The following is a 27,852-nucleotide window of genomic DNA, read 5'->3' as shown; positions in this document are numbered from 1 at the left end:
CCTCATGTACATTTTTGCTTGCTCCTTTGGTGGACTGTAGACATCCATCTTATTATTCTCTAACCTGCTTTCTTATCCATGAGACTCAACCTCTTCCTTAAATCACCTGCACAGCTACAAGACTTAGACACCTTATTGTTTCAGGGCTTTGTAATATGGCTCAATCCTGGAAAGTTATTAATCCATTATCTGCCCTTTGGGCAAGGATTGCCTCACTGTTTTCACTGCTGTTCACTGATGAGCAGAAGTAGCTTGGTATGAGTTTGATGTAACCATCATCTACGGTTGTCCTTGGTGACTGTGTCCCATCAAGGGGACCTATAAAGCCTTTGTTCCTCCAGATAACTTTCCACCAAGAATATGTCCTCTGCATCATGGATAAATGGATTCAAAACCCCATGGAATCAAGGCATCAGTAGAGTTTTGCATTAAAATAGTGATAAATGAGAATGGCATGGAAAGCTTAGCAGCTGCACCACTATCTAGTCATGCATTGCTCTGGTCTGTACAAATGATGCTGAGTTAGGTTCAAAATTTCCATGGGAGAGACTGGGGCCCAGCTAGAGTGGCCTTAAACCCTCTAAATGGGCAGAAAGCCTTTCTTAGACGAAAATGAGAAATCTCAACTGTATCTAAGATAGGACAGGGAAAAGCAAATCTGGGGTGACTGTAAAATGTCTTGTGCTCTTCTGGTTGGGCCAGCAGTCCTGATTAGTCCTTACAAGAACAACCCCCCGTACAGAGAAGGAGAGATTGCAGAAGTGGGTCTGTAGAGCAGCAAGGTGTAGAGTCAGTGCAACCTCGTTATCCCTGTGGTTCTCATTTTCATCCACAGCCCAGGCACTCTTCTCACCTATAGGCACAGAGACTGTGCTGCTCTGAACACCTTCCACTCAATTATTTAAAATTCAGTTGCTATGGATCTACTCAAGGAGATCAGTTTAAAGAAAATGCAGATGGCCTCTGGTTTTGAGTTCCCGCTGCGCTTTGGTTAATTTGGTATGTAAAGGTATTAGGTTAATTAAATGCCATGTGTTGCATGGGGGCTGACTGCATTTGTGGATTAATAAGCGCCCGAGTGTGTTCTGTGCTGAAAGTCTTCAAGCTGGCAGACGGTTATTTCACTAAGAAAGGAAGGTAATGGAGAGAAGTCATGGGGAAGTGAAGAGGTTTCCTGTTAATCCTGCAGTTGTTTTTCCAGAACGGGTGGTTGCAGTGTCCTTCAGGTCTCTGACCAAGTATCACCCCTTACTGGAGAGACTGGAAGAATTTAAGTGAAGAGAAGCAAAGTCATTCTGTTTGCTTTGAGACTCCTGCAGTGCCAGTCGTGTGGAGTGAGCATGCTAGCTGGCCAGTGGAGGACCATGGCTGGTGTGTGGAAATTTTTCTGCTAGAGGATCTTTACCAAGAGCCATACTGTAAATCAGGTCAGAGGGTGTCCTGCAAGCAGCAGGCATGGTCACGCTGGAGGTCTAAAGCAAACCGGCCACAGCTCTCTGGCATTCATGGTGGAATACACGTAGAAAGCAGAGAGAGGGACAAATACCACTGCAAGATTTTGGAGATGTTGAAGAGGAAGAAAGTCGTTTTCATGCAGCCATGCCCTGAGGTGGTGGAAGATCAGGAGAGAGACCAGGGCAAATGGACACTACTCCGCAATGTCAACCAGGCCCTGAAGCCCACGACCATTTTAGCGGTAAGATAGGGGGTCCCAAGCTCTGAGCTTGGCTGGAAGCTTTCAGGCCACTTTGAAATTAGTCTCACTGTTTGATGGGATCCTCATACTGCTTGTGCCAGCTTCTCTCACCTTCCTCCTGAGTCTTTGTTCCCCCTCTAAGTGCTGTACCTCCCCTGTGGTGCAACCTTCTTGCTCTTTGCATTTGGAAAGTCCTCCTAAAGATCCTCTTCATGAATTGTGTTGACGTGTGTGTGCACCCATCGTGATGTTTCCTCCTCTTGCACCGCTCTTTGGTTGTCCCTGCCCATAGCTTGTGAGGTGCTGAGGGTCTGCCCCAGAGCGTTTGGAAGGACACTAGCACCCAGCAGCTGCTTTGAGGAGGAAGAGTTGGACCGTGTTGGTACTGTAAAGTGGCTGGTGGTATTCTCACTTCTCCAGTACTCTGTCGTGTGTGTTGGAAAATAAACTGCATCAGTCCAGGCATGAGGCAGCTTATGCAACTTATAAGCCAGTCCACCCAAGCTGGTAAATGCATGAATCACCCCGATTTGCCCTGAAATGCCCAATATATCTGCTGGTTTTTGGGTTGATCTGAAGGTGATTGCATCAGTGGAAGGAGTGTAATTGACTTCCATGGGTTTTATGTCAAATTCATTAAAGTCAGGGAAGGAAATAGGTTGGCATTTTTAATAAGTGATGTTATTTTTTAACTCCCCAGACCTTTCTGAGCTTACCAGCTTAGCCCATCCCATAAGACTTGCTTTTTTCACCAGTATTAAGAACTGCGCTTTAATGTGTTTAGAAAGAGCATTTTGAGGGGACGAGCACTCTGTGCGTTAGGCAGGCAAAGCATAGGAGTTGTCTTAGTGGTAGTACAGTATCAATTTACCTTGGGGAGAGCAGGCTGCCTTTTTATCTCAGCTGGGCGGTAACAGAACGTATGAAGCAGGCAGCTTTTACAGCTATTCAAAATTAGAGATTTTTAAAAAAACAGCATTACAGTTCTTGTTTTCTTGATCAAGAGCAATTTTTACACAGCTGCTGAGATGTCAGAAGGGCTTTCTGCTGAGCAGGGACTGAGCAACCTGGGTCTTCTCTTGCTGACACCTTGATCAAGCTACCCACACTGTGCATGAATTTGCCTAGCTATGCAGTGAGAATAACAGTGCTGAACACTCTGAAATGCTTTTAAAGTCTTGGATCAAAGGAGCTAAGAAATAAATATTAATATAAATGGACTTATAATGTATCTGTGCATGGCTTACTGCATTCATTAGTTGGGGTTTTTTTCCTTTTTAACTGAGTTATGAGATGTGAGGGTAAGGTAGTTAATGAGAAAAAGATCTGAATATTGTATTTTTATGAGCTGGGTGAAGAAACTGGTAACAGTGCTGTAGCACAACCCTCTGAGGAAAGAAAACCCAAACTAAGGGCTGGATCCTCAGCACCATGTAAGCAGGATGACTTTGCTGATATCCTAGGTGAAACCTAGCAAGCAGCTGCCAAGGGTGGAGTCTACCACAAAATGGCTGGGGACTCCTCGTGTGTAGTGTTTCTCCATGTGTCAGTCCCCAGGTACAGCCATCCCTGTGGCACTCACAGGTTAGTATCTCTCAGAAGTCCTGCCGAGCAGTGACTTGGGTGGTGAATGTTTCACCGTGTTTTATATTGCTAGATGTCTCCAGTTCGCACCACCCAGAGTGGAGGTGAAGGTTGTTCAGCAGCCCATTGGGTGAAACCAAATCTATAAATACTCTGTCCACAGAAACAGTCAATAGTGGATGCTCAGGAAAGGGGTTTTATCAGAGCACATGCAAAGTGATACCTCCTTTTTTTCACTTTCCCTCCTCCCAGCAGTTTTTCAGGACTTCAAAAGGAAGATAATGCATTTGCGTTGTGCTTAACAGCTACAAGTGGAGTTGGCCCCCAGGAATGTGGCATTAGGTGGGGCTACAAGTTCACAACATTAAACTCAGATGCATGAAAAAGTACATTTGCTTGCTTGGTGCAAACATGCCTGATAACAATTTAACTAGGTGGCTCCCAATTTTAGCATCTCTTCACATTGAAAATAGGGGTGGGAAATAATTCTGCCTTGTTTCATAGAGTGTGGGTCCTGGTTGGGAGTTTAGTTTTGGGTTATTTGGGAGTTTGCTTTTGTGTTGAGGAAAACAGCGTCTTTAAAAGCTTGTTTGCATTCGAGTAATTTAATATCCACAGAGCTGATGTGCAGATAGTCCCTGCCCAGCAGGACTGACAAGAGGATCACCAGTGACATGGAGTGAGTGGATAGGGGTCAACTGTTTGCTGTGTCTTCCAAAACAAAAACAAAGAGGTCTCAAATGAAAGAGGTGACACATCTGAAACATGCAAAATGACACAGCTTGTCACGCTATTTGTAGCTAAACTCTTCCTTTGAGATTATGGATGCTAAAACTTTGCTCAGCTTCAGGAAGCAATTGGAGATGCTCACAGTAGATAAAGTCCACTGAGAAGTATTAAATGCAAACAGCCCACCTACAAATCGCTGTGTCTGGGAGACCTCCTGAAGAATTATATCTCTCTCCCCCTCTGGTATGTTCTTAACCCTTCTTTAGTCATCCCCTTTTCACCAGTCTCCAAAGTAGGGGAATGTATATTTGACAGTGGTTATCTGCAAGGAAGAAATGTGCCACAAGCCTCCAGACAAGGCTTTCCAGAGCTCAAAACAATCTCCTAAGCGTGACTTTCTAGGCTTGTACATTGCACAGACGGAAACCTCTACCTGGGTGTGTTTTTCTGCCTGTGTCACCGCTCTGTGACCTGCTTGCTGGATGCAGTCTGTGACCGACAACCACTCATGAGCTCATGAAATGGAGAAATAGTGCAGTGGGTGTATGCTGCGTGGAGCATGCCCTGCTGATATTACCTTGCAGGGGGTTTCCTGAGCATCTGTGAAAAAGGGATGGTTTACAAAGGAAGTCATTTGACTTGTACCAATGATCTGGGTACCAAACATCAGCAACTTGCATCCCAAGGGATGCTGAACCTTCTGCAGCCCTGAGTGTAACTGTCTTCTCTTTGGTTCCAGGGGGATTATGTGTGGATGGACCTCAAAACCGGACGGGAATTCGATGTCCCCATTGGAGCAGTGGTTAAACTGTGTGACTCTGGACAGATCCAGGTTGTGGATGATGAAGGCAATGTATGTACAAAGGGTTGTGATGACCCTTCTTCAGCTCTATGGCCTGGCTAGGCCGGGGTCATAGGGTCATGATGATTGACTTTGTCACAGACTTCTCATATGTCCTTGGGAATCAACTCTGCCAGAGTTTTCTATTTGTAAAGTCAAGATAATATTGTGTCCCTACTTTTGTGGCTGTACTGGGAGTGAAAGGTTGAGAAGCTTCTTGAGTACAATGATAAAAGAAGTCTCTAAAGTACTTTTAGACAATGCTTTGAGCAAACCCACCTCGTCCTGCTGTTCCTCTGCTGTTATCCAGTCCTTCCTGACCTCCTACCAACACGGGATGTGCCCAAACGCTTGTCCTCCTTCAATTTCCCACCTCTACTTCTGTGCAGTGGTGACTGGTTTAGAGTAACACCTATATCACAAGCAGAGGGTGATCTAAGGAGGTTCTCTGTCCTTTATCTTTTTTTTTTTTCCAACCTGAGATAATTGTAAATGCTCTTATTCCCTTCAAGGATGGTAGAAAGAGATTTGGTTCAGCAGGGTCCTTGTGTCCAATTTGTAGTGGCTTTTGAAGCCCTTTAGGAGTGATCAGTCTAAACAACACTCTGCCAATAAAAATTTTGTCACCCCTGTGCATCCCTCTCTGCTTTTCTAAATCATCTTTTCTATGCTCAACAGTATTTTCTGGCAGAGGGTTAATCAGTGATGTGAAAATGTAGTTGTGTGAAGGGAAGAACAAATCCGCTATTTGTTAAAAACTCCCCTGATGTGCTGGATGTCCATGCTGCCCTGGATGATGTTTCTGCCAGGATGGCTCATGTCTCATGTCTCTTGCTGCTCCAGTAAACCAAAAGGTGTTTTCTTCTGCTATGAATCTTTCAAATTAGTCACTGCCATGCCCCAGGAATAGAAGCTGTGGCCTGTGTGCTAATGCTCTGCCATGTATGTTCTTCCATCTGGTCCTTCTGTCTGGGTTGGGCTGTTTCTGGCTTTCATCCCAGCGGTATCTCATTTGGCTTATCTTTCTCTGCCTTTGCTCTCTTCCCAGGAGCACTGGATTTCCCCGCAGAATGCCAGCCACATCAAACCCATGCATCCCACCTCCATCCATGGAGTGGAGGACATGATCCGCCTGGGGGACCTGAACGAGGCGGGAATCCTCAGGAACCTGCTGATCCGCTATCGGGAGCACCTCATCTATGTAAGTGTCCTCTCCACCTCTTGCTCTGCACTGCACCCCCTGCTCTCCTTAGCTCTGGGGAACCCACATGGGGGAAACCCTCATTGAACTGAGGATCTGGGTTTCTACCTTCACCTGGATCCAAATAGTGGAGGGCTTCTGCACTGTAGAGGACACGTTGCAGAGTTTATGGATGCCCCAGTGAAAGACCTCATGAGTTAGGTAATGAGCAAAGTCTGTGCCACCTCGCTGTGTAGCCCCTGTAGTTTTGGGGGAAGGCATTACCTTTCTGCACACACAATAACCAGTTCAACCCAGGCCACGTGCATGCTGTAGTAATCCTAAAGCAAAAGTCTTTGGCAACTGCATGCTGGATGTGGCCCTTCTGCCTTCCCCCTCTGAACCATTAACTCATTCAACCCAAGTGGCTGAAGACAACAATTGCTGGAGGTAGAAGGGGTGGAGGAAGGATGAGGAGGTGCATGCATGAAATAACTGGGAACAATGGAGTGAGCAACTCCCAGAACAGCTCTAAAATACCTTCCCCATCTGTGTTTATGACTTATTAGCTCTGGGTTGCCTGGGGTCCTGACAGCTGATGTCTGGGCACAGCAGTGTCCTTCCTTACATCAGCTCAGTCATGTGATGCCTAGTGGACCCAGTGCAGCCTTGCCAACCCCACCAGACATTCAGAAATTGAGGGTTTTACAGGGAGCCAGCCAGAACTGCATCTCTTTTCTGCAACAGAATCGTAAAGGCCACCTCCCCAGCAGGACAAGAGTCAGTATTCAAGTCTCTGTGCTGGCTTTATCAGTGTGCTATATGCTGTGCAGTCTGGTGCACATTCTTGGGGCAGAAGTGTGGAGCGTGTGTGTGTGTGTTTGCGACTAGCTAATGTACTCAAACAGCCTATGCAAATATGGAAAATGTGGTATTGGTCTCAAATCCTACAGTTTTCAGATACTCAGGTAAGTGCTTGCTGTGCCTTTGAAGGCCTTTTCAAAGCCACCTGGTAATTTAATTTTTAAAAGGCTCTAGAGACTACCAGATTTTCAGTCCAGAGGGAACTGCAGTACAGTCAGACTTCCCAGATAGCATAAGCTAACAGACCGTATCCAGGATTTTATCTATCAAGTCTGCTTGTTGTGCTTGATGTCCAGTGCCTTTTGATAGGATGGGTTTGGATTAGAGCTAGGCAGTGATGGAGAACACACCACTCTGTTACGTAGGCTGTTCATATGGTTGACAGGTCTCTGCTCCCAAAGCTTGGAGGAGAATAGAGACCCCCAACTTCATGTCTCACTCAGGCACCTTAATTGTTGTCCATGATGCCTAGGTCCCCTGTATTGTCAGTTTAGAGAAAAAGGCATGACCAGAAAATTAGTCACATGTTAGACGAACTGAGTTACTCCCTGGACCTCTCTTCAGGGAGCCACAGCCATTTATAACAATAAACTAGCAAAAGTTAGCAGCCCAAATTCATACTTGAGGTGGTGTCTCCATGTGCACTAAGCACCCATGGCACTCACCAGAGATATCAATAGAGCCAACAAAGCTAAGACTGCCTTTCAGCTGTGCAAATAGACGTTCCTGTCGGATGAGGTGATTGCTTTAGAGCTGGCTGGAGCTTGGAAGGAAAGTTCAGGTTGGAGGTCCACACTCTAAACTCCTCCAGCTCAGAGCATGTCCATCTTCAAGGTTAGATGTAGTACTCATGTGGATAACTAAATTCAAGCAACCTGAATGCCACTCAAGAAGTACAGATGGCAAATCATTTGTAGCTGATTAGCTTATTCAGGCAACACATATTTGTGCATTGAGCATTGCCCCTTTTTCTCCTACTTGTGGGCACCCTGCAGCAGTACCAAGTGGATTCCCGCAGCTCTTTCTTGGTCTCTGAGAAAGTTGGGATCATGTTGGATATTTTTTCAGCGGTGTCCATGTGTCTCTCCTGGGGTCCTTATGTCATCGGGCAAGCGCCAGTTGCCTCTCTAAGTGAACAGAGGTCCTCAGATAAGACTTCATGTGTGCAATATCGGGTTGCCTGTGAATACATCCAGCTCCTTCACAAAAGATCTGCCTCTGAGCTCCCTCACCAAGCTATTCACAGGCATCCAGGGAGATTATGAACACAAACGAGCACTGGGCGGACTGTTGTTTGGCAGCATCGTACTAATAAGGGCTAATGCAAAGGGCAGCTTCTAACCTGGAGGTGACTGTGGGCGGTGATTTGGGCTGAAGTGACTCAGTAACCACGTGGTTTCTCCACGAGTTCTTCAGGTCTGATGGTGACAGTGCCATGTGTCCTACAGAGCTACGGCATAAGGGATGGCCACATCCCACAACGGGATTTGCATCACAGAGGTTCCAGGTTACTGTGCCTTGATTGCTCCACACCACTAACGGCTTTGGAGTGCCAGCCCACGATCCTGGACACAACACAGCCACTAGTGCAATCTCAAAATTAGAATGACACTCTCAAAATTATATAGAGCGCATAGCTTGATAGAGGGGCATGTAAACCACCTCTGTCTACACATATGTTGTTGGATGCTCAGGAACCCAACTTTAGACCTCAACTTTTAAGAGTAGTGGCACTAGGAGGAGTAGATTTGTGTTGAATGTGGTAAATATTGATGGCAGTTTTGCAAAGGCAAGGTACCGTTTGGATGCCATGTGGGTAGAGGATATCCAGTCCCCTGAGGTGTTTTTTTTCTGTGGTATAATTTGCTCTGTCTTAAAGATGGTGAAGCTCAATGTGACTTTACCTTCACTGTTTGAAAGGATTTCTGAGCCTGCTGACTAAAGGGTGACTTCCAAATGGACTTCAGTCCCTCTTGTTTCCTCATCTCCTTAGCTTTGTGGAGGGTGTAATTCTGCTCTAATAAAATATAATTTTCCTTTTTCTCCTCCCTCACGTTTTACTCGTAAGACAAACTGCGGTGGGAGGGTAAGTATGACTTGGCACTGTCATTTGCAATCACTATCATGCCTTCCACTGGATCACTTGTTTCTGTTCACCATTGTGGCATTCTCATTTACTTTGCACCACCATTGCTGCTGCTTCGCAAATGCACTGAGAGAACCATCCCCTTTGCCGCAGAGCTTGACCTTCACGGTGAAGTTTTGACACCTTCCCAGAGCTGGAAAGTCACCAACCTGTGAATGTGGTGAAAGCTGTAAGTGCTTCTCAGTAATGACCTCAACTTGAAGGAAAGAAACTTCTGCAGCAAAATAAGAAAAACTCCAACAAGGGCTTTTTGCCCGTGGCTTGGCTTGCAGGCACTAACAGAAACTATTCTGAATAGCAAGAGTGTCTGGTGGGGAGTTTGCCCTCGTGAGTAAGGTTAAATCTCTTTATCTGGAGACGAAAGCAATGCTTGCTGCTGCTGTGTAAGGGTTGCCAAAATGCAGTAATGTTTAGTAGAGCTTTCACCCCATAAAAATCCAGATGAAGTCAGCCATGGTGTTCTGGGTAGTGAGGGAAGCAGGCTCAGAAAGGATTTATTTGGGGCTAATTAAAATGTAGGTCATGCAGGCAGTAATGAATTTGCACTGAGATGTGGTTCCTGTGGTCAGCTACGGCAGAGCCCCTGCCTGTTGGTAAAGCTTTATTTTCCCAAGACAGGAGGGCTTTGCCTTCACCCAGCAATAGAAACCAGAAAGACCGTATTTCCTTGGAGGTGCCCTTTGGCCCCTCATTGGCGAAGTCGACAAAGTTTTGTATTCTGTCAACTGTGAGAACTGGGCAAATTGTGTGTATTTATCAACTAGGAATGACCTACAAAAACAAGCAATAGTACAAGAGTTCGTGCTGACAGAGTATTTTGTAGATCACAAGGGAAGGGTCAGTAAGAGCATCCAGAAAGCATTCCTGCAACTAATAGTTAACTCCTTTAAAAGTTTCACTAGCTGCATTCAGGGCAGGGCAGAGCAGTGTGACCGAAATGCAGAGATTTCAGAGACCTCTGCAAAGAGTCAGTCTTTTCAAAAAGAGGCTCAAGGAAGAATAGAAGTGTCCCTAGAATTAACCTGGTAATAAATTATGAAGAGGAAAACAGTCTTCCAAGTATCCCACTGAGGACTGGAAGGAGCCTTGGGGTTCATTGGGGACATAATCCCATTCAGAAATTGAGCTCACTCCTTCTCTGAGCACTAAGCTTACCCGCTCTGTCCCTGTGGAAGGCTGCTCTGGGACTTCTCTGCTCCTTTATTTCAATGCCTTCTTCTAAAATCTAGTCTACACAATTTCACAGTCAATTTCTACCCTTTGGGTTTGTGACAACTTTGTTCTTGAGCTTAAAGAGCTTTTTTCCTTTACTGGCATGTAATCCCCTATTACAGGAAAGACTATCGTATCGTTTCTCAGTTACCACTGTAAAGTCAAACCTCACCTGGGACCGAACAGAAAGTTGCTCTCTGGTGTTGGCGACCAGACTAGAAAGTGAGGAGTCCCTAAGGGCTTTCAGCATCCCTACTGTAGGACACAATTGCCACCTACTGGCTGCCTTTCAGGAAGCCTGAGCTGGTGGGAAGTGTTGCGTAGATGGTGGCAAACAAATTATTATCTCGCTCCACTCAAACCTTTCCATCATGATTGAGGGATACTGGGCTTGATGGGAGAAGCTTGACCTGGGGCTTGTGTCTCCAAGTCTCCCTTTCCACTCCTCTCTCCAGCAGTGATAGTTATTTTGCTGCCTTCAGAAATGAGGAACAGCTCAGACTTGTTTTATTCATCAGCCAGTTTGCAATATGCACAAAAAAAGGAGCACCCAGCAGAGCACGGAGAGTTTTTCTTCTCAGTTCACAAGCATCCTTGTCTGTGCCGCTTTGCTGCTTTGTGCCAAAGGCTTATTGTCAGTTTTAGGCCACACAGATAAAAACCCATAAGGATTATTTTTATGTTGAAACTAGGGGGTTTTTTTCCTGAAAAGAATATATGCAGCAGTGGGGGCACTTTCACAGCTGGTCCCACCAGGAAACAAAGGTGAGATTAATCTTGTAACTTTAGTTGCCAAAAGTTAACCTAGAGAAGGCAACTTGGCTCCTTTGAAGTCATGGAGTGAAAGTAGCCTTCATTTCATAACCCTTGGTTAGCCCGAGATGGAGCCCCATTGACTCGCTTGCTCTAGACGCTAACTTTTAGACAGCTGAAGTAGGGGAAGGAGATCCTTATTCTCTGCCTTGAGCTGGGCATGTGGCCAAACCTCCTAACCTCAGAGCTGCATCTGAGCAAGATGACAAAGGTCTTGAGTCCTTTGATGAGAGGCTTGAGAGAAATGGCTCCTGGATGGGCAGAAGTGAGAGAGCAAGACACTACAAAGGGGTTTGCTGCCCAAGGCCCAGGACAGCTTTGCTCATTTGAGTGCCACAGAGAGCACGGGATGGACCAAAGGCCATTTCAAAAGTTTCAGAAATAGCTGAGAAGGGGTATGTCAGGACATTATGGGCCATATCCATGTGCACAGGACAAGGTTTAAACTGCAGCATGGAGAGGTTTGGTTAGGCAGAAATGGTAGAGAAGAACATATTGCAGAGGGAGGCTTAGCAGCTCTGTTGTGGATTTATAAAAATAGGTTAGACATCCGTCAGGAATGGTTTGGATCCAGCTGGTCCTGCTTTGAGGTACAGCAACGGTCTTCAAGTTTCTTTCATCTCTAGTTTCTCATAATTTGTGCAATGCAGTAGGTATGTATGGATATGTGCTGGCTCTGGTGATATTTTTTGCAAATATGAGCTTGACTTGAAACTCTGAATCTTAAGTGAGGAGCATCCAAAATATGAATTAAGGCTTGAATCCGTGCTGTTCATGAGCAGGGCTGAGTATGAACTGATTTAGATAGTTTGGGTCTTTTGTTCCAATTTTGCTCCAGGCTCCACCCTGCAAGCATCTTTGACTTGAACATCATCTTTCATCCAGCTTTTGCAAAGCCTTGATTTTTCTGGCCTCCATACTCCATCGAAGCTGCCAAAGCCTCTCAGCTACATCTCACTGTCCCCATAAACCTTCATGTGCTTCTCCTCCAGACGTACACTGGTTCAATACTGGTGGCAGTAAACCCCTACCAGCTCCTACCCATCTACTCACCTGAGCAGATACGCCTGTACACCAACAAAAAGATTGGCGAGATGCCACCACACATCTTCGCAATTGCTGACAACTGCTACTTCAACATGCAGCGTAACAACAAGGACCAGTGTTGTATTATAAGGTGAGTTGGTGAATTTTCAAATGGGCCATATCCTGAAAACAGATGCTGAGCACCTACGTTGTTGTTGATAGGCAACAGCTTATCAAACAGAGTCAGAAATCTGAATGACCTATTAGATCTTCTATCCACATATTCCTAGTGCATAGGTAGTCTCTGTTTGCAATCACTGTTCCTAGTAGAGATGCTTTATCGATCCTTTGGTATTTACCCTACAAACCAATAGATCTCATATTCATCTTTAACCTCCTCTTTCAAATTTAAACTCGGTACTCCTACAGACATCAAAGATGTAAAGATCTATAATTTCTGCACAAGGAAAGGCCAAGGACAAGCTTGATCTCTGGACCTGTGGTTGTTCACACTGCTGAACTGGTGCATCCCTGCACGGCTCTGCTCTGGACTGGTCAACTTTGGGCACCAATAAATGCCTGGTCACAGTCATAGGTATAGTTCACTCCAGTGTCTGTCCCAAACAGTGATATGAATCAGATTTGGTTCCCTCAGCCCTCCAACACTAGCCTATCAAGTTTTGAACCCTCAGACAGTCTTTGTGCTTTCAGGTCACCACCTCTTTCCAAGGCATGCCTACCCTAAGTTTCATTGCACGAAAACATAACTCTGGAACATCCCGTGCACAATATTTCAGATACGTGGGACTGAAAAGACCACGCAGTAATGATTTTTTAGCCCCTGCAGGGCTAAAAAAGCATCATATGGGGCACAGAGGAGAGTCAAAGCCAGGCGCAATGCAGTGTGCCGGTGGCCAGCGAACCCTGAGAAGTGAGGCAATTTGGCCATGGGGTCAGGGCTGATTAATGAACACCAAGAAGGTCCATTTCAATCACTTATATTGGCTACCCAATGTATCAGACAGGCCACAGACTCACACCAAGGGATTTCTGCCCATCCCTTCCTCTTGTACCATTGCAAGATAACGGAGGTTATTTTTCAGTGGAGAGAAAGCTTTGAGGAGTAACTCTTGCTTCCTGCCCCGTGATTTCCTCCTCTCCTACCTTCCCCTTGGTCGGACAAGCCTAGGGGACCTGCGAAAGTGCCTGTCCCTAAAAGGCAGTATTTCACACTCTGCCTTCTAGTGCATTTTGGCAGCTCAAGACTGGGGATGAAGATGCCCCATGGGACCAGCTAGTGCCTGGACGACAGGCTCATGGTCTGGTGACCATACCTGGAAAATCACTGTCTGAAAATGCTTCATGACCTTCTTAGTGCTGATTGAATGATGGTATTTGCTGGAGAGACCCAAACTCAAGCAACAGCTTGAGCCAAATGGACTGTAAAGCAAATCTGGATCTTGGCTGGAAGCTGTCTGGTAATGTGTTCATCCTACAACCAGTCCTTGGGATGCTGGAAACCCATCCTTAGTGGCCTCGTCCTACCTGTGCTAAAAGAAGAGGCACAGAGACAGCAGTCCCTTTGGAGACAGAGAGAGGGACATTGGCAGGGGTGCAGCAGGGCTTTCACTGACCTCGGTTCCTGTTGTCTTTGCAGCGGTGAATCCGGAGCAGGGAAGACAGAAAGCACAAAACTGATTCTGCAGTTCCTGGCAGCGATCAGCGGTCAGCACTCCTGGATTGAGCAACAGGTCCTGGAGGCAAATCCCATTTTGGAAGGTGAGGCCTCAGATAATGGAGGCATTTTTTGCTGGCAAAAAAAAAATATCATGTTCAGGACACGCAAAATATGGTCAAATGCAACAAAAGTGACTTACATTTTGAGTTTCAAAAAGTGACAAAATTTTAAAAAAATCAAAAGCAATGATGTAAACATTTGTTAAACAGAATATTCAGTTTCCTTCCATCTGAATTTATTCTTCACAAGACTAATATTCTCTGATTTGGGCTTTCAAATTTTCCATTAATATTTTTGGCAACTACTGCTGGAAGAGAAACATTTCAGCTGACCTGAAAATTTTTTTCAATTGTTTTATTCACTTAAAATTGAAAAATGTGGTTTTTCCACTTAAATCAGGACTTTTTTACCCAAAATTTCAAAACAAAACCCTGAATTTTACCTAATTCTCTGTGTAGTCTGGGATTTAAAAATGCTGATCACCAAACAAACAAAGCTCTTTTGAAAAATCTCACCACCTCTTCCAGGAATTACGACTGTATGCAGAGCACTGATATCCTGTAAATGCTGCATCCAGCTAAGTTTTTGTTTTATTTGACCATAGTCGCAAAAATCTTATTCCTATTCTTTGCTGGCTCAGTGGAACATGAGATTAATTTGACCAGAGCTTCACAGACTAAACACCTTGTGCTGGCAATACACAATAGCAAACCCCACCTTTTCCTTCCAAGATCAGTGAATGGCAGCAGAATGCAGAAAAAGAAATAAAGGCAGTTCAAGACAGAATGAGCTAACAAGAATCGGCTTGTGGCCCTAATAGGTTCATTGGCAAGCTGTTACAGTGATCAGCCCCGCCATTTTAATTGTGTGTCTGTAAATTAAATAGGTGATCTGACCCTCTGGCCCCAACGTGATGCCAGACGGACCTTTTTCACTTATGCAGAAAAATAGCATTTTCTTTAAAGAATAACATTATTTTTACCTCCCCTGCTACTCACAGAGAGCAGTGTTTTGCTTGGTAAATAGCTGCCTAGGAATCAACAGAAATGTGAATAACCTAACTGCTTTCCATGCATAATGTTAGCAGAGAAGACAAGAAAGTCACTGGCTGAGCTTTCCTCCTCTGTGCTCTGCTGGAGCTTCCTTCAGCCGTGGCATAAAGATGCAACGAGGCTCTCAGGGCACCGCAGGGCTGCCCGACTGCCGGCCATGTAAAGCATCGTGGTGCACAGCACGCACACGGGGTGTTTCTGAACATGCGCTTCATCACTGCTAGGATTGAGGGGAAGAGAGGCTCTGTAGTTCAAATGCATCTCCATCACCCACCAGCAATTCTGGAGCAAAAATTCCAGGCTGTGCTGGCCAGGGTGCTCGTGCCAGCGACGCACACCCACGCAGAGGATGGACATGGGTACCTTCTTCTGCACACAGCCTGTTTGCAGGGAGAAGTCTCCCTCTGGAGGTTGGCTTAGTCCATCTGTATTTCCCTAAAGGATGAGCTCTTTCCTTTCCCTCTCAGTCACCACATCACTCACCAGCAGCTCTGTCATTTCCCATCCAGCGTCACCTCACATGCTGCAGCGTCCTCCTGCTAGCCTTGCTCAACCCTCTGGTATTTCACCGGCTGCTGCCAAAATCCTGCTGTCCTCGCCCTTCTTCCTGAATAAGGTCACCCCTTTCCTATGTCTCCTTCTCTGTGCTCTCCTCTGTATTTCCAAGGACAGCCATCTGCCATATATCCTGTTTCCCCACGCTGAGATGAAATTGAGCCAGCCAAACTTAAGAAAAAGGCTTTGAGGCTGCTTTTTACCCTCTCAGCCTGGCTCTTTTAATTATTTATTTTGCCCACGAGACCAGATCCATGATCCTCCCTAACCCACTGCAATTCTTCCCCGCAGCTTTCGGGAACGCAAAGACCATCCGTAATGACAACTCCAGCCGATTTGGGAAGTACATCGACATCCACTTCAACAAAAGGGGAGCCATCGAGGGGGCAAAAATTGAGCAGTACCTGCTGGAGAAGTCCCGGGTCTGCAGGCAGGTAAGGCGATACACCTGCAAGGTCAGTTGACCTTTGCGGTGGTGGTCTCCTCGCAGAGCTGACGCTTGCTTTTCTACTGCAGGCCCAGGACGAGAGGAATTACCACGTGTTTTACTGCATGCTGAGAGGAATGACAATGGAGCAGAAGAAGAAGCTGGGTCTTGGGAAAGCCACAGACTACAACTACCTTGCGATGGTGAGAGCGCAGCGAAGCAGAAGTTTGGTGGGGTGATGTGGCGAGAGCTTCTTAGCAAGGGAGAGAGAAGTGAGAGGTGCTTCCTCCACAGCCAAGAGCTGCTTTGCTGGTTGTGACCTTCCTGAGTCTTAGCCACAGGGTTTGTGGGACTTCTTTGTCCCACCACCACAAGCCTCACAGTCTTAGTGGAAAATCTGAACCCCTGTGTATAAGACAGGTTATTTCCACTCTTCCTGTGGAGCAGGACATACACTTGGATGGTTTTGGTGCTTGGTGCCCAGGCCCCTTGTTTGGAAATAACCAGGGTGTTTAAATACAACCCAATGCTCTTGCAGCAGTGATGGACGAGGAGGCATGCATGGCTGGATGGTGCATTCTCAGCAGCATATGGTGCTGAGCTGTCTCTGCTCCACATTTCTGGCAGATCCAGCAACATCCAGCCTCACTCCTTATATACCAGTGTTGCAATCCAGAGGAGCTGGTAGAAGCAGGTTAAGAATTAAGACTGGCCCATCATCAGGAAGGCTGGCACCCAGCTTTCTGGCTGGATCGGTGGGAACCTCCAGCATGTTTCCTTCTCACCCTGTATCCCCATGTCAGGGAGCTTTTTCTCCTCTGCTGATTGCAGACAGACACAGGGTAGTTGGGGACAGCAGGGTAAGTGCAGGTCACAAAGCTGAGCACCGAATCACAGTATACACCAAAAGGCAGGTCCAGATCCGCAGGTTCAGCATCATCTTCTGCTTATTCATCCCTTAAACGAAATGTCTGCTGATTTAGGTGGAAGCCCTGGATAGCTTAGGGTTACACCCAGATGCTCTCTGGTTTACCCCATGCACCATGCAACCTCTTCGCCTCCCCAGGGTAACTGCACAACCTGCGATGGCAGAGATGATAGCAAGGAGTACGCCAATATCCGCTCTGCAATGAAGGTCCTAATGTTCACCGACACAGAGAACTGGGAGATCTCCAAGCTGCTGGCTGCCATCCTGCATATGGGGAACCTGCAGTACGAAGGTAAAAGGACAAAATACAGGGACGTGGTGAAGCGCACTTCTACTCTTTATTCTGCATGGTGAGAGGCAGCCAAGCTTAGGGATGGAGAGTTGTATCCAGACCACCTGCCGTGGTGCCATGCCAGAGACTCAGGTGCTTATTGTGGTTTTTTAAGGACAAGAAAAGAGGAATAAGTCCACCTGCCCATGCTGCAGGGTTGCCAGACTCCAGTATGCTCAATGACATCCACCTTTTCTGAATGTAGGGAGGCTGAACATGGCCGCAGGCCATTCAGTAGACTCAGGTTTTGCAGGGAGAGACTAATGGAGTGTTTAACAAGCACCCGTGTGATTAGATATGCCTTTGTAAAGGTACCAAACCACCCTGCTGTCAGAAATGACAAGGTGATTTAAAAAGCCTCTTTGGAAGACAGAAGCCTAAAGCACTTACATGCTAGAAATATTTTTACCCCATTAGTCATTTAGGGCAGCTGGCAGAGCAGAGTACAGGTCCTTTGCAGCCAGCAGCAGGACTCCAGCACCTGCATGAACTTTTCTCTCCCTTCTGATGGCCACATTTTGCCTGGCCGTCACACGGAGGCAGTGGCAAAAGACCCTTTCCCTCACCTCCCTCCACCTTTTGCAGAGCCACGTCCCTCACTGACAGCTTTCCCTCTCCCTTTCTTTCCCCAGCTCGGACCTATGACAACCTGGATGCCTGCGAGGTTGTTCAGTCAGCGTCGCTAATCACTGCAGCATCGTTGCTGGAGGTCAGTGGCTCTGCGGTGCTGCTGTCCCCCTTCTGGCTTCTTCCCATATTCCCTGTATTGTGGCAAAGCTTCATCTGAGCCGGGCTCTCCTTGCACCACCAGCTCTAGGAGGCTGGACATGCCTGGGTGAGCCATAATTTGCCCTGCACTGGCAGCGTGAAGGTGGATGTCTCCATCTGAGCTGGGTATCTGAGCTCCTCTTCATGTCAGCGGAGACAAACAGATGCTTTGGTGGCACATCATCCTAAAAAAGGACATCCAAAATAGTTCAGTCCCTAAAATAGAGTGTTTCCCTCATTGATGTAAAGAGAGTTCATTACAGCAGCTGAGACAGAGATGTCACTTACACTGTGTTTCTGAAGTGAGGTGAGATGACCCTCACCCAAACCATCCATCCAGTGGCTGGAGCATTCCTCAGTGACCTCCCCAGCAGGTAACAGGGCTCCTCAGGGACCCCCTCTCATCTCCATAGGTACCGCTAGACCCAGACTATGATCCACAGCTGTCTGCAGGCTGTTTTCATGTACTTTAGGACGTGGACATTTCCCTGGCTTGATCTCAGAAGTATGAAAAGGGGTCAAGGGGATGCAAAGCTACATTCATGCTGGTAGGATACAGCTTTGCAGGCTTTGCTTTTTCAACTTCTCTCCCCACACCTCCTTAGCATCTCACACTAAGTCACAAGAACACTTTCCTTAGTAAAACAGCGTATAAAAGTGTTAATTATTCTCTCTGAAAATGCCTGTGACATAATTTGAGATATTTGCCCTGTACAGCTAAGAAAAGTCACTTACCTGCAGTCACGGAGGGCTGCTCTGTTCCTCTCTGGCCACGCACGTTCAGGCTGGTAGCCCCGGCCATTGGAAGGAGACCTTGTGTTATAAAGTCAGCAGCTGTGTTTGGTGGTGTCCTTGCCAGGTTGACCCTCAGGATGTGATGAACTGCCTTACCAGCCGGACTATAATCACCAGGGGTGAGACTGTCTCAACCCCTCTCAGCATGGAACAAGCGCTGGATGTGAGGGATGCTTTTGTAAAGGTAAGTCTTAGGGCATTCTCTTCTGCTGTTGTTGATAAACTGGAGAAATCTGCCGCTTTTGAGACTAGAGCATCCACTGCACAGGAAAAGCGTCTTGCTTTGTGCCCGTGTGAGCTCAGATCGGCAGATGGCCTTGAAACTATGTTATCAGTGGTATGCACAAAGAATTGAGATGGAAGGAGTCTAGATAGCCTGGTCTTCAGTGGATTTACAATCTGGACTTGAGACTGCCTGTACTCAAAGGTGACCTATGGAAAGAGCCGGCATTCTGAAATGACTTCACCTCAACTTCAGGAAAGCATCCCAGCTTGAGCCCCAGGGTTAGATCCTCAGCTGCTATAAATCAGGGTAGCTCCATCAACACCTGTAACACCCACACCTGAATTTCAGGATTTGGGCATGTCTGCAGCAGTAAATAAAGCTGAACGTCACAGGAATAAGGATAGAGCAGTTCAGCAGCCATCAGAGCATCACCTGAGGCTTTGGGGTGATGAAGGTTGATGAGGTGGGTGTACATCACTGGTTTACAGAAAGCCCATAGATCCAAAATTTAGGACTATCCAAATTTGGGATTTTGCTTTCAGTTGTCTTTTATCTAGGCTTTCAGGTCTGTTTTCCTTGATCTATATAACAGCTCTTGAAGCTTTAAACCATACCAAGAGTCTGGCATAAATGTTGGTGAGCGTGTCCTCCAGGACTGTCCAGTTGCTGGCCCTGCTTTAGGAAAGCCTGTGCCATCACAAGTGAAGTGGTGCCACTGACTAGCAGGGCGAAATGCTAACCTGTCTCAGTGTCCTCCATCTTTGGCATATTTCAGGGAATTTATGGGCGACTTTTTGTGTGGATCGTGGAGAAGATCAATGCTGCAATTTACAGACCTCCTTCCCAGGAACTCAAAAGTGTCAGGAGATCCATCGGCCTCCTTGACATCTTTGGCTTTGAGAACTTCACTGTGAACAGGTATGGAGCCTGCAAAAGGAGAACCAGGTCTTAACACTCCTTCACCACCCCAAGCTCAAGGTCTTGCCATCCTTTCACCTCTCCTGAGATGAACAGGACTGGGCTGGGCCAAGCCTTTTTCTGTATGAGATTATCAGAGCTAACCACTTTTGTTGCAGTAGACAATGTATTTCCTAAACTGATTGGTTTAGGCTACACATGTATAATGGCTATAACATTGATTGTTTTGGGGGAGAAAAACTGGTTATCTGAACTGATAAGGAAATTCTTAGCCAACGCCAACCTTACTGAGTGGTTGATGTGGTCTGAGAGTATTGATTCAGGCGTGGAGAGAGATGGAGAAAGATAGACTATGGTGGATCTAAAGTGGCCTTTCCTTGACTTTCCCTTCACAGTTTTGAGCAGCTTTGCATTAACTTTGCAAATGAAAACCTGCAACAGTTCTTTGTGCGCCACGTCTTCAAGCTAGAGCAGGAGGAGTACAACCTGGAGAACATCAACTGGCAGCACATCGAGTTCACTGATAACCAGGATGCCTTGGACATGATTGCCATCAAGCCCATGAACATCATCTCCCTCATTGATGAGGAGAGCAAGTTCCCCAAGGTGTGTTTTGGGCTCAGCCCTACTGCCAGCGACTCTTCTGGTTTTACCCCCTTTGCACTTGCATGCTGGCACCTTATGAGGGGTCTGATCAGCCCCAAACACACATTCATTGGTAGGTTGACTATTCATAGTTTTTTATTGATCTGTCTCATTTTCTTCCATGAGTACACAACCATGCTTAAAACAAGTTAGTATTTCTGATGGAAGAATATGACAAAGTTTAAGAGAAAATGATGTTAAATATACTCCATTTGAAGCACAATCTTGAATATAGCACAACATACCAGTGATATTTAATCCATTTCTTAAATTTCTGCACTTGAGGTATCCCCTCCAACATATCTCTTCTCAAAATAAATACACATTGTCACCTGAGACAAAAAAGAAAAGCACTATTGATTGGAAAATTATCTTAGCAGGACAAACCCTGGTTAAATGTCAGATTTTTTTCCTGCATGCACAGGGTACAGATGCCACCATGTTACACAAGCTGAACTCCCAGCACAAGCTTAACACCAACTATATTCCTCCGAAGAATAACTACGAAACCCAGTTTGGCATTAACCACTTTGCTGGAATTGTTTACTACGAAACAAAAGGTATGGGGCAGCTCCTGGGGCACTGCAGGTGTGAGGGGATGCTTGGGGGAACGTGAGCTGCTGATGCATTGGAGCAGAGCAAGAGGGCAGCCCACAGTAGTGTCAGTATACTCCTTTTCTGGCTGCAATGGCTTGGCCCTTCAGTGGTGCCCATGAGGTGCAGTTTGGTGCTGTTTCGTTCCTGCACGCCCATGACAGACTTGCAGCGGTTTGCATCACATGAATCTTTGATCAAGATGTGACTCTTCTTCCTTCTCTTGGTCCCCCTTTCTCTGCCCAGTCATTACCCCCATTACCTCCCCAAGACCAGCCAGTAGCCCAGCAACCCAGGTTGCAGGGCACATCCTGGCCATGTTGCATTGTGTCATCTGTTTATGTGTTGTCCCATTGTTCCTCCAGGTTTCTTGGAGAAAAACAGGGACACGCTGCACGGAGATATCATTCAGCTGGTGCATTCCTCAAAAAACAAATTCATCAAGCAGATCTTCCAAGCAGATGTGGCAATGGTAATGCAGGCGAGAGAAGACCTTCATTCATGGGGGGGTGTTCCTGGAAGGGGCAGAAGATTTGCAAAGAGTGATGTTGCTCTGATGCTGTTTGGGGTGTTTCAAACCTGTTAGTGTGAGCCAACCATCAGGAAGTGTTAATGCACGGTCATGGGTACATCCACACTTGCACCCCCAGTTCACTGCATTCAGTTTGTCAAATATTATTTTGTGCTGTGATTGCTCCTCTCCTAATTGTGTAGGAATGGGAAAAATAAGGTTTGTGATTGTAGAAATTGGAGAGAGAAAGAGCTAGCCCTTTCAACTGACTAGTCCAGATCTGCGTATAATAGAGTGAGAAATGAAAATCAAATACTTGTAGACCAGAGCAGAATGAATGGACAATCTGGCTGGCCCTTAAGCACCACAGCAGGACTGGGAAGGACCAGCCAACAGTCATGTTTTACTGTTATGACAGTAGAGAGAGGGGACACCAGGTATGAAAGCTGAAGTTTAAAGCTCCCCTTTTTACATCCCAGCCCTTCAGGAGGGTATGTGCTTACTCCATGCTCAGTGCAGGAGAAGACCATGTGTGCTGAAGCTCTGGAGAAAGGCACAGTTATTGCTTTAACTCTTCCCACCTCATTTGAGCATTTATTACTAAGATACCAGCTTAAATGCTGAGATTAGTGACTATTTCACCATTAATAACACAAATATATGACATTTTCTTGAGTAAGTCAAACATCTACTTCTCCCTATTAAGACATCATCAGCCCTGCTCCCAAAATTAAAGTAGAAACTGTTTTAAAACATCAGCCTTGCAGAACCTGAAAGTCTACACAGATAGATCGCTATGGCCAAATCCCCCAGTCTCCCTAGGCAAAGCCATTGGACTGCAGAGGGTGTGGGGAAAAATTTTTCCAAGGTAACCAAGTTTTTCTGAAGTTGGGGTCCTGTTTCCAAATGCCAGCCAATGTCACTGATGGTCCAAGGGACCTAGGTACTTTCAGGAGCGCTGAACAGATAGAAGTGCTGAATTCCTTTGCCTGTTAAGGGAAATAAATGTTTAAATTCCCAAGAAATTTCTTTAAATAGGCTACAGACATGTTTCCAAGCTTTGTTCATAATCTTTAGCCATTCAGTTTTGCTCCTGCTGAAAGGAATAATCAATATCCTTTTGACTTCATTAGGAACAAGATAATGTTTATCACCCCCAGTTAAGCTACCAAGATAATGTTTATCAGCCCCAATTAAGCTACCAATTGGCATGACACTCCTGGTGGGTTCAGAGCTATCCCCAGATGTGGATTCTCCTGCTGAACTAGGCACTAACTCCCTTAGCATTAGTACTGCCATTTACTTTGCTTTTTATTGCTTGTTCCTCACTGCTTTGTATTTTCACTGCAAGCTTTGTGGTTCACCTTGGAAATGATTTCTTGCTTAGTTGAGCAGAGCAGAGATGCACTCTGGGGAATCGATGAGCTGGAGCTCTCAGGTTTACACAGCCATGCAGACTTCTCCACAGGGATACCTACCAAGCATCTTTAAAAGATGCTGAAAGTATCTGACAGCAAAAATGAGATTTTCACCTGGGCATTGTCTAGGACCTGAGAACTGAGACCTTTTAAAGCATCAGAGCACTTTTTTTTTAAATAAACCTTTTCTTTTATGGTTCCATTAAACACCTTCAGAATCTGTCCTGAGTGGTGGTCCCTGTGCTTTGATACTTTAATGATCTCTGCTTTTCTCTTTTGAATGAGAGACTTGTAACCTGACTGGCATGGAACTGGAAGAGGAGCAACCATTGTGTACCAGCTCCCCTAATCATGCACAATGTTAGTGTGAACGGGGAGACCACAAATCCCCTAAACACCGTACAAAAAAACCTGCTCAGACAAGCAGGATCCGTCATGGGGCTGAGATGATTTTGCCGTTGCTTTCCACCAAAAGTCAATAATGTTTGCAGCCCCTTTCTTAAAATATATTCCCCAAAAGAAGAAGTAGGTGAGCATGGGTCATAGGTGTTGACTACATGCAGCAAAGAGCTGGGGCAAAGGCTCTTCTTGGAAGTGTGTGCACCTTCCCCGAGCATCAGTGAGGCAATCCATGGAGAAACCTTCCAGAGACGCCCAGGCCAGGTCAATCAAATCTAACATCTTCCCTTAAAAACAGACAAGTGGCTGCTCTGCTAAGGGCTAAATCAAATAATGAAGCATTTTGGTCAACAGCTTCCAACCTTTGGTCCTCAGGAGCTTATCGATGCGTTTGTAGGATTTTGTGAGTCAGCGAAAAGCAAATCCATATCTGCTTTACATTCAGTCTTTCAAATGAGATCCTTATATGCCTGGAACTTAAGAAAGCCACAAATCAGAGAAGTATGAAAACTAGTCAAGAGTGTATATTTGAATATCGTAGTAACTGTTTGATCCCTGAAAGACCTAATATTTGTGCACAAAGAAACCTGGGTGGTGAACTAGGTATTGCTGGAGTACATGGGGCTGTCCAGCCTGATTTTTGCATGCCTGTCGTGGAGGAGGTCGATCTGCATGTGTTGGCAGAATCAGAATGTTTCTTTGAGTGGTGCCAGGTGAAATGATGGGTTCAGTGGGAATTATACACTGTTTCTCTGAGGAATTAGCCAGCACAGTCTGACAGCACTGCTTGCTTGAGTAACAGGTAGAAGGAGCAGTGGGGGTGGAAATAGCTGAAGGGAAAGAGAAACAAATAGCAGATTTGGGGGCTTTGCCCTTGGCAAAAATTTAAATTCCATAGAAACTGTCTGATAAGTTGGATTAAAATTGGGGAGGAAGGGAGGGATTTCTTTTGAAGTTTTGTGAAAATTTGCTTTTCGCTTGCATCTTCCCATCCGCTGTCTATTGAGAGCACTGATCACAGGAGAGCAACGGTCTGTGAGGGAGAGGAGTGGAGATGGCTGAAACTGGGTGGATAATTGTGAGGTTAGAAGATGCAGAAGAGTTGTTTCCAAGAGGCAAGCATTGGACAGTGGCAGTTCCCTCAGCTTCAGGGATGTGAACGTGGAGATGAAGGGGAAAAGCCAGGAGGGGGACAGACAAAAATCTAAGAATTAATGCATTTTATTCAGAGATATTTTAACAGCTGGACTTCCAAGACTAACAATGTCAGGCTCCCATTTTGGTTATTCCTTCTTTTCACTATTTGCTCTTCTCTGTCTCTGTTTTGTGTTTTTTTTTTCACCTATGCTTCATGTAGTTTCTCTGTGGCTATGCATCCAGCACATTTGGCCAGTCGCCCACACCCACACCAAAGGTAAATTGAATACATGAGTTCCTCTGTTGTATATTCATCGCTCCTTGGCAAGGATTGTGCTTTGCTCTTGTCAGTTTATTCCTCCTCCTGCACTATCTATAGAGGATCTATTTCAAGTGACCGATGTGACGGAGAGCATTTTTATGGCTTGTTGAATAGATACAGGTGTGCGACTGTGTCATTTATTTCTAGGATTCAACTCGGAAGAGTTTTTTAATGATGAGAATTTGGTTTGGATAAAATCAGAACCAGCCCGAGCCAAAGTTTTGAGGATTTTTTCTGATATTTTAATAACTTTAATTAACTTCAGCTGGATCATTTGTGGGATTTGGCTGTTGTTTATCATGGTGCCAACGCTGGTTTGGTGGAACATTATTCCTCCATGTAACTGCAAATATGGCCCTGTTTTGCCCTTTTTGGGGCAGGAAGCTGACAGTTCGTGTGTGAAGAGAGACTCCTGGATTGCATTTCTGAGTTGCTTAGAATGCCATCGTTCTCAGAGCAGGGTTAATTCTTGCTCAGGGGAGAGCTCAAATCCAAGCCTTCAAAGACATGGTTAATATTGAATTTTGCCATGATCATTGAAACAGGCTTTTGGCACCTTTTTTAGGTCTTTTCTGTTGCATCTCATCTCCTGACTGGTTCTGATAGCTTCCCAAACCTTTCTTGCTAGATATTTGGTCATAGGGTAGTATACTGCGTGGTAAAGATTTTGTGATGTTAGCTTTGTGACCCTGCTCACATTTCCATGACAATCTTTCAATAGCCAGAGGATTATGCTGGAGATGATAGACCTGACTTTCAACATTCAGATCCTTGCATGGGGCTAGATTTCAACCCTTCTTACCTCTGCAGTGTCTTGAATGTTTGGACTTGGAATTCCAATGAGGGGGATGTGACCCAAAATGACCCAAAGTCATTCATTCCAGAGCTGGAATCCTTCCCCTCCGTATCATGATTGCAAACTGTTTGGATTACAAGGTGTCATTGGGCGCTGCTCTAGCATTGTACTGATGCCACATACCAAAAAAAAATAATCCTTACGGAGTTAGGGTATGGTGAGATTAAGTCCAGGAGAGAAATGTGCAAAATCTGTCAGAAATACCCAGGCCATCCTTTTTGTCTGAAGACAACAACAGGAGATACAGGGAAATGGGAGACATAACACTGATGATTTTTTTAAATTTTTCTGTTGTCACAGTTCTTATAATATAGCCTCACGTTTTGTAGGTTTTCTAATGAATAATAATTATTGTATTTGTTAGGCAATGAGGCAAGGGTGGAAAAGCCAAACAAAAAAAAGATTTTGCAAATATATCAACATCAGTAAGTTTTATAAAATGCGGGGTTAGATCAAAATAGTGATACTCAGCACCGTTACGTGGCCCGTGTCAACTTTGCATCTGATGGCACTTTCCAGACTGCATAGCCTTTAGGAGAGAGACTGTCTCTTCACTATATGCCACTGCAGAACCTGCTGTGAGGGGGCCTCAACTTTGAGTGGTCACCTGAAGCCACCCCAGTGACATTTTGTATAACAAAATAACAAACATCATTTTTCTCACACTTCAGAAAAAAGGCTGATAAACGGCATGTCATGTTTAGTGACCTTCTCATCCTAAAGAGATGGGAGGACGGTCCTTTGTCCAGAACCTTTCCCCAAAGTATTGCTGCTGGCACATGCTTCTCTCTCCTTCCCTAACTCACCTTAAGTAATTCATCTTTCTGCATTTCCACTGAAGCAGGTCACCATCTCCCCGGTAGACCTAGTGCTGAGCACTACGATCCTGGTGCACTGGGCAGTCTTCTCCTTGAAGTGGGAGGAGAAGGTGCAGAGGTATAGCAGAAGTAACTCCTACCATTTCTGGCTCAGTGACATTTCTCCTCGTACTTGGCTTTCTCTTTGCTTCTGTTTTCTTGGTTTGAAAGTTACAAAGAAAGAAGCCTGGTGATTGCCCTAGCTGGAACTCTGGATCTGTATAAGACCATCCTACTTAATGTAGGCTGAAAGGATCCCACAGAGTGCAGATAGGCTGAACTGGTTATTGCTTTCTCAGCCCTGGACACATGATAGGTACCTAAATGTGTCCAAGACACCCAACAAAGGAGTCTGAGTAGGTCCCTAGAGATTTTACAGCTTCACAAAGATGCTGGGAAATGGCCTAATGCTCCAGCTGTGCCGCTGGGGATCTCAGACACCCTGTGCTGGAGGAATGTCCTCTTTTGTCCTACTGATGATATTCTGCCTTGACTTTTGTTTTTACGCTACTGCAAACAGCCACGATTGTGTCTGCACCTCTGAAGTTCAGGCTGGCCTGAGATGGCAGAAAGAAGTGGCATTGAAACATGTCTGAACGTCATGCTGGTCTGCACATCTTTCTGAACTTCTCTTCTGAGATGGTGCTTCTCTGTAAATCATGTAATTCTCTTATTTTTCTTATTTTTCTCTTCTGCTTTTTTTCCTTTGATGCTGAACACAGGCTGAGTGATCACTCAGTGCCCCAATCTGGGCTACAGCACATGTGAATCCTGCTCATCCTTCCCCATGACACACAGGTCACGTCCTCCTCTGTGCTAGACTCTGTATGGACACCAGTGAAGAGATAGTCTGTGTCCCAAAGATGCTACAGTCTCAGAGTTTGAAAGATAAGACATGTCTGGCCAGGGGAAAAGAAGAATGTGTTCAGCTTTTTCTGCTTCAGGCTACGGGGACTGGGTCTGTTCTGAGCTAAAAAAATGCTTCTCCTCTGCAGTAAAACCTGTATTTTCAGTGCCTCACTAGAGTGTGTTGGCAGGCTGCTCCACTCTTTTTTTTGTTGGAGTAAGGGGTGTGATTCTCTCCACACTGGTGTTGAGGTGAGGCAGGAGGAATAGGAATCACCGTGACCTCAGTGGTGTCACCCTGTCCCTGCAAGAAGAGGTTGATGCAAATCCCTCGCCGGAGGTTTCGTTGTGTAGCTGAGGACCTGGTTAGTGCCCGTGTGGCTGGTGCCCACCGTTGTGCACAAACATCAGGCCCAGGAAACATGCGAACGGGTGGGA

General features: G+C 45.7%; 1 protein-coding gene across 4 annotated transcripts in view; it reads left to right on the top strand.

Moving 5' to 3' along the window:
* The window catches only part of MYO7A (myosin VIIA), a 102,324-nt gene that overhangs the window by 33,904 nt on the left and 40,568 nt on the right, over positions 1–27,852 (top strand). For 2 of the 4 annotated variants that reach the window (XM_069808576.1, XM_069808577.1), the window contains exons 3-17: positions 4,749–4,862; positions 5,899–6,051; positions 8,963–8,980; positions 12,058–12,242; positions 13,749–13,870; positions 15,728–15,870; positions 15,953–16,066; positions 16,930–17,083; positions 17,755–17,831; positions 18,750–18,869; positions 19,687–19,829; positions 20,225–20,435; positions 20,899–21,034; positions 21,434–21,540; positions 24,754–24,810. In XM_069808576.1, the coding sequence (XP_069664677.1) occupies positions 4,749–4,862; positions 5,899–6,051; positions 8,963–8,980; positions 12,058–12,242; positions 13,749–13,870; positions 15,728–15,870; positions 15,953–16,066; positions 16,930–17,083; positions 17,755–17,831; positions 18,750–18,869; positions 19,687–19,829; positions 20,225–20,435; positions 20,899–21,034; positions 21,434–21,540; positions 24,754–24,810 (1,854 nt within the window). The remainder of the gene's footprint in view (positions 1–4,748; positions 4,863–5,898; positions 6,052–8,962; positions 8,981–12,057; positions 12,243–13,748; positions 13,871–15,727; positions 15,871–15,952; positions 16,067–16,929; positions 17,084–17,754; positions 17,832–18,749; positions 18,870–19,686; positions 19,830–20,224; positions 20,436–20,898; positions 21,035–21,433; positions 21,541–24,753; positions 24,811–27,852) is intronic. The other 2 variants (XM_069808578.1, XM_069808579.1) reach the window with 2 other exon arrangements.

The sequence above is a fragment of the Haliaeetus albicilla genome, chromosome 20 (assembly GCF_947461875.1).
Source record: "Haliaeetus albicilla chromosome 20, bHalAlb1.1, whole genome shotgun sequence".
Classification (NCBI taxonomy): Eukaryota; Metazoa; Chordata; class Aves; order Accipitriformes; family Accipitridae; genus Haliaeetus; species Haliaeetus albicilla.
The sequence above is the reverse complement of the archived record's forward strand: the minus strand, read 5'-3'. Positions and strand labels throughout refer to the sequence as shown.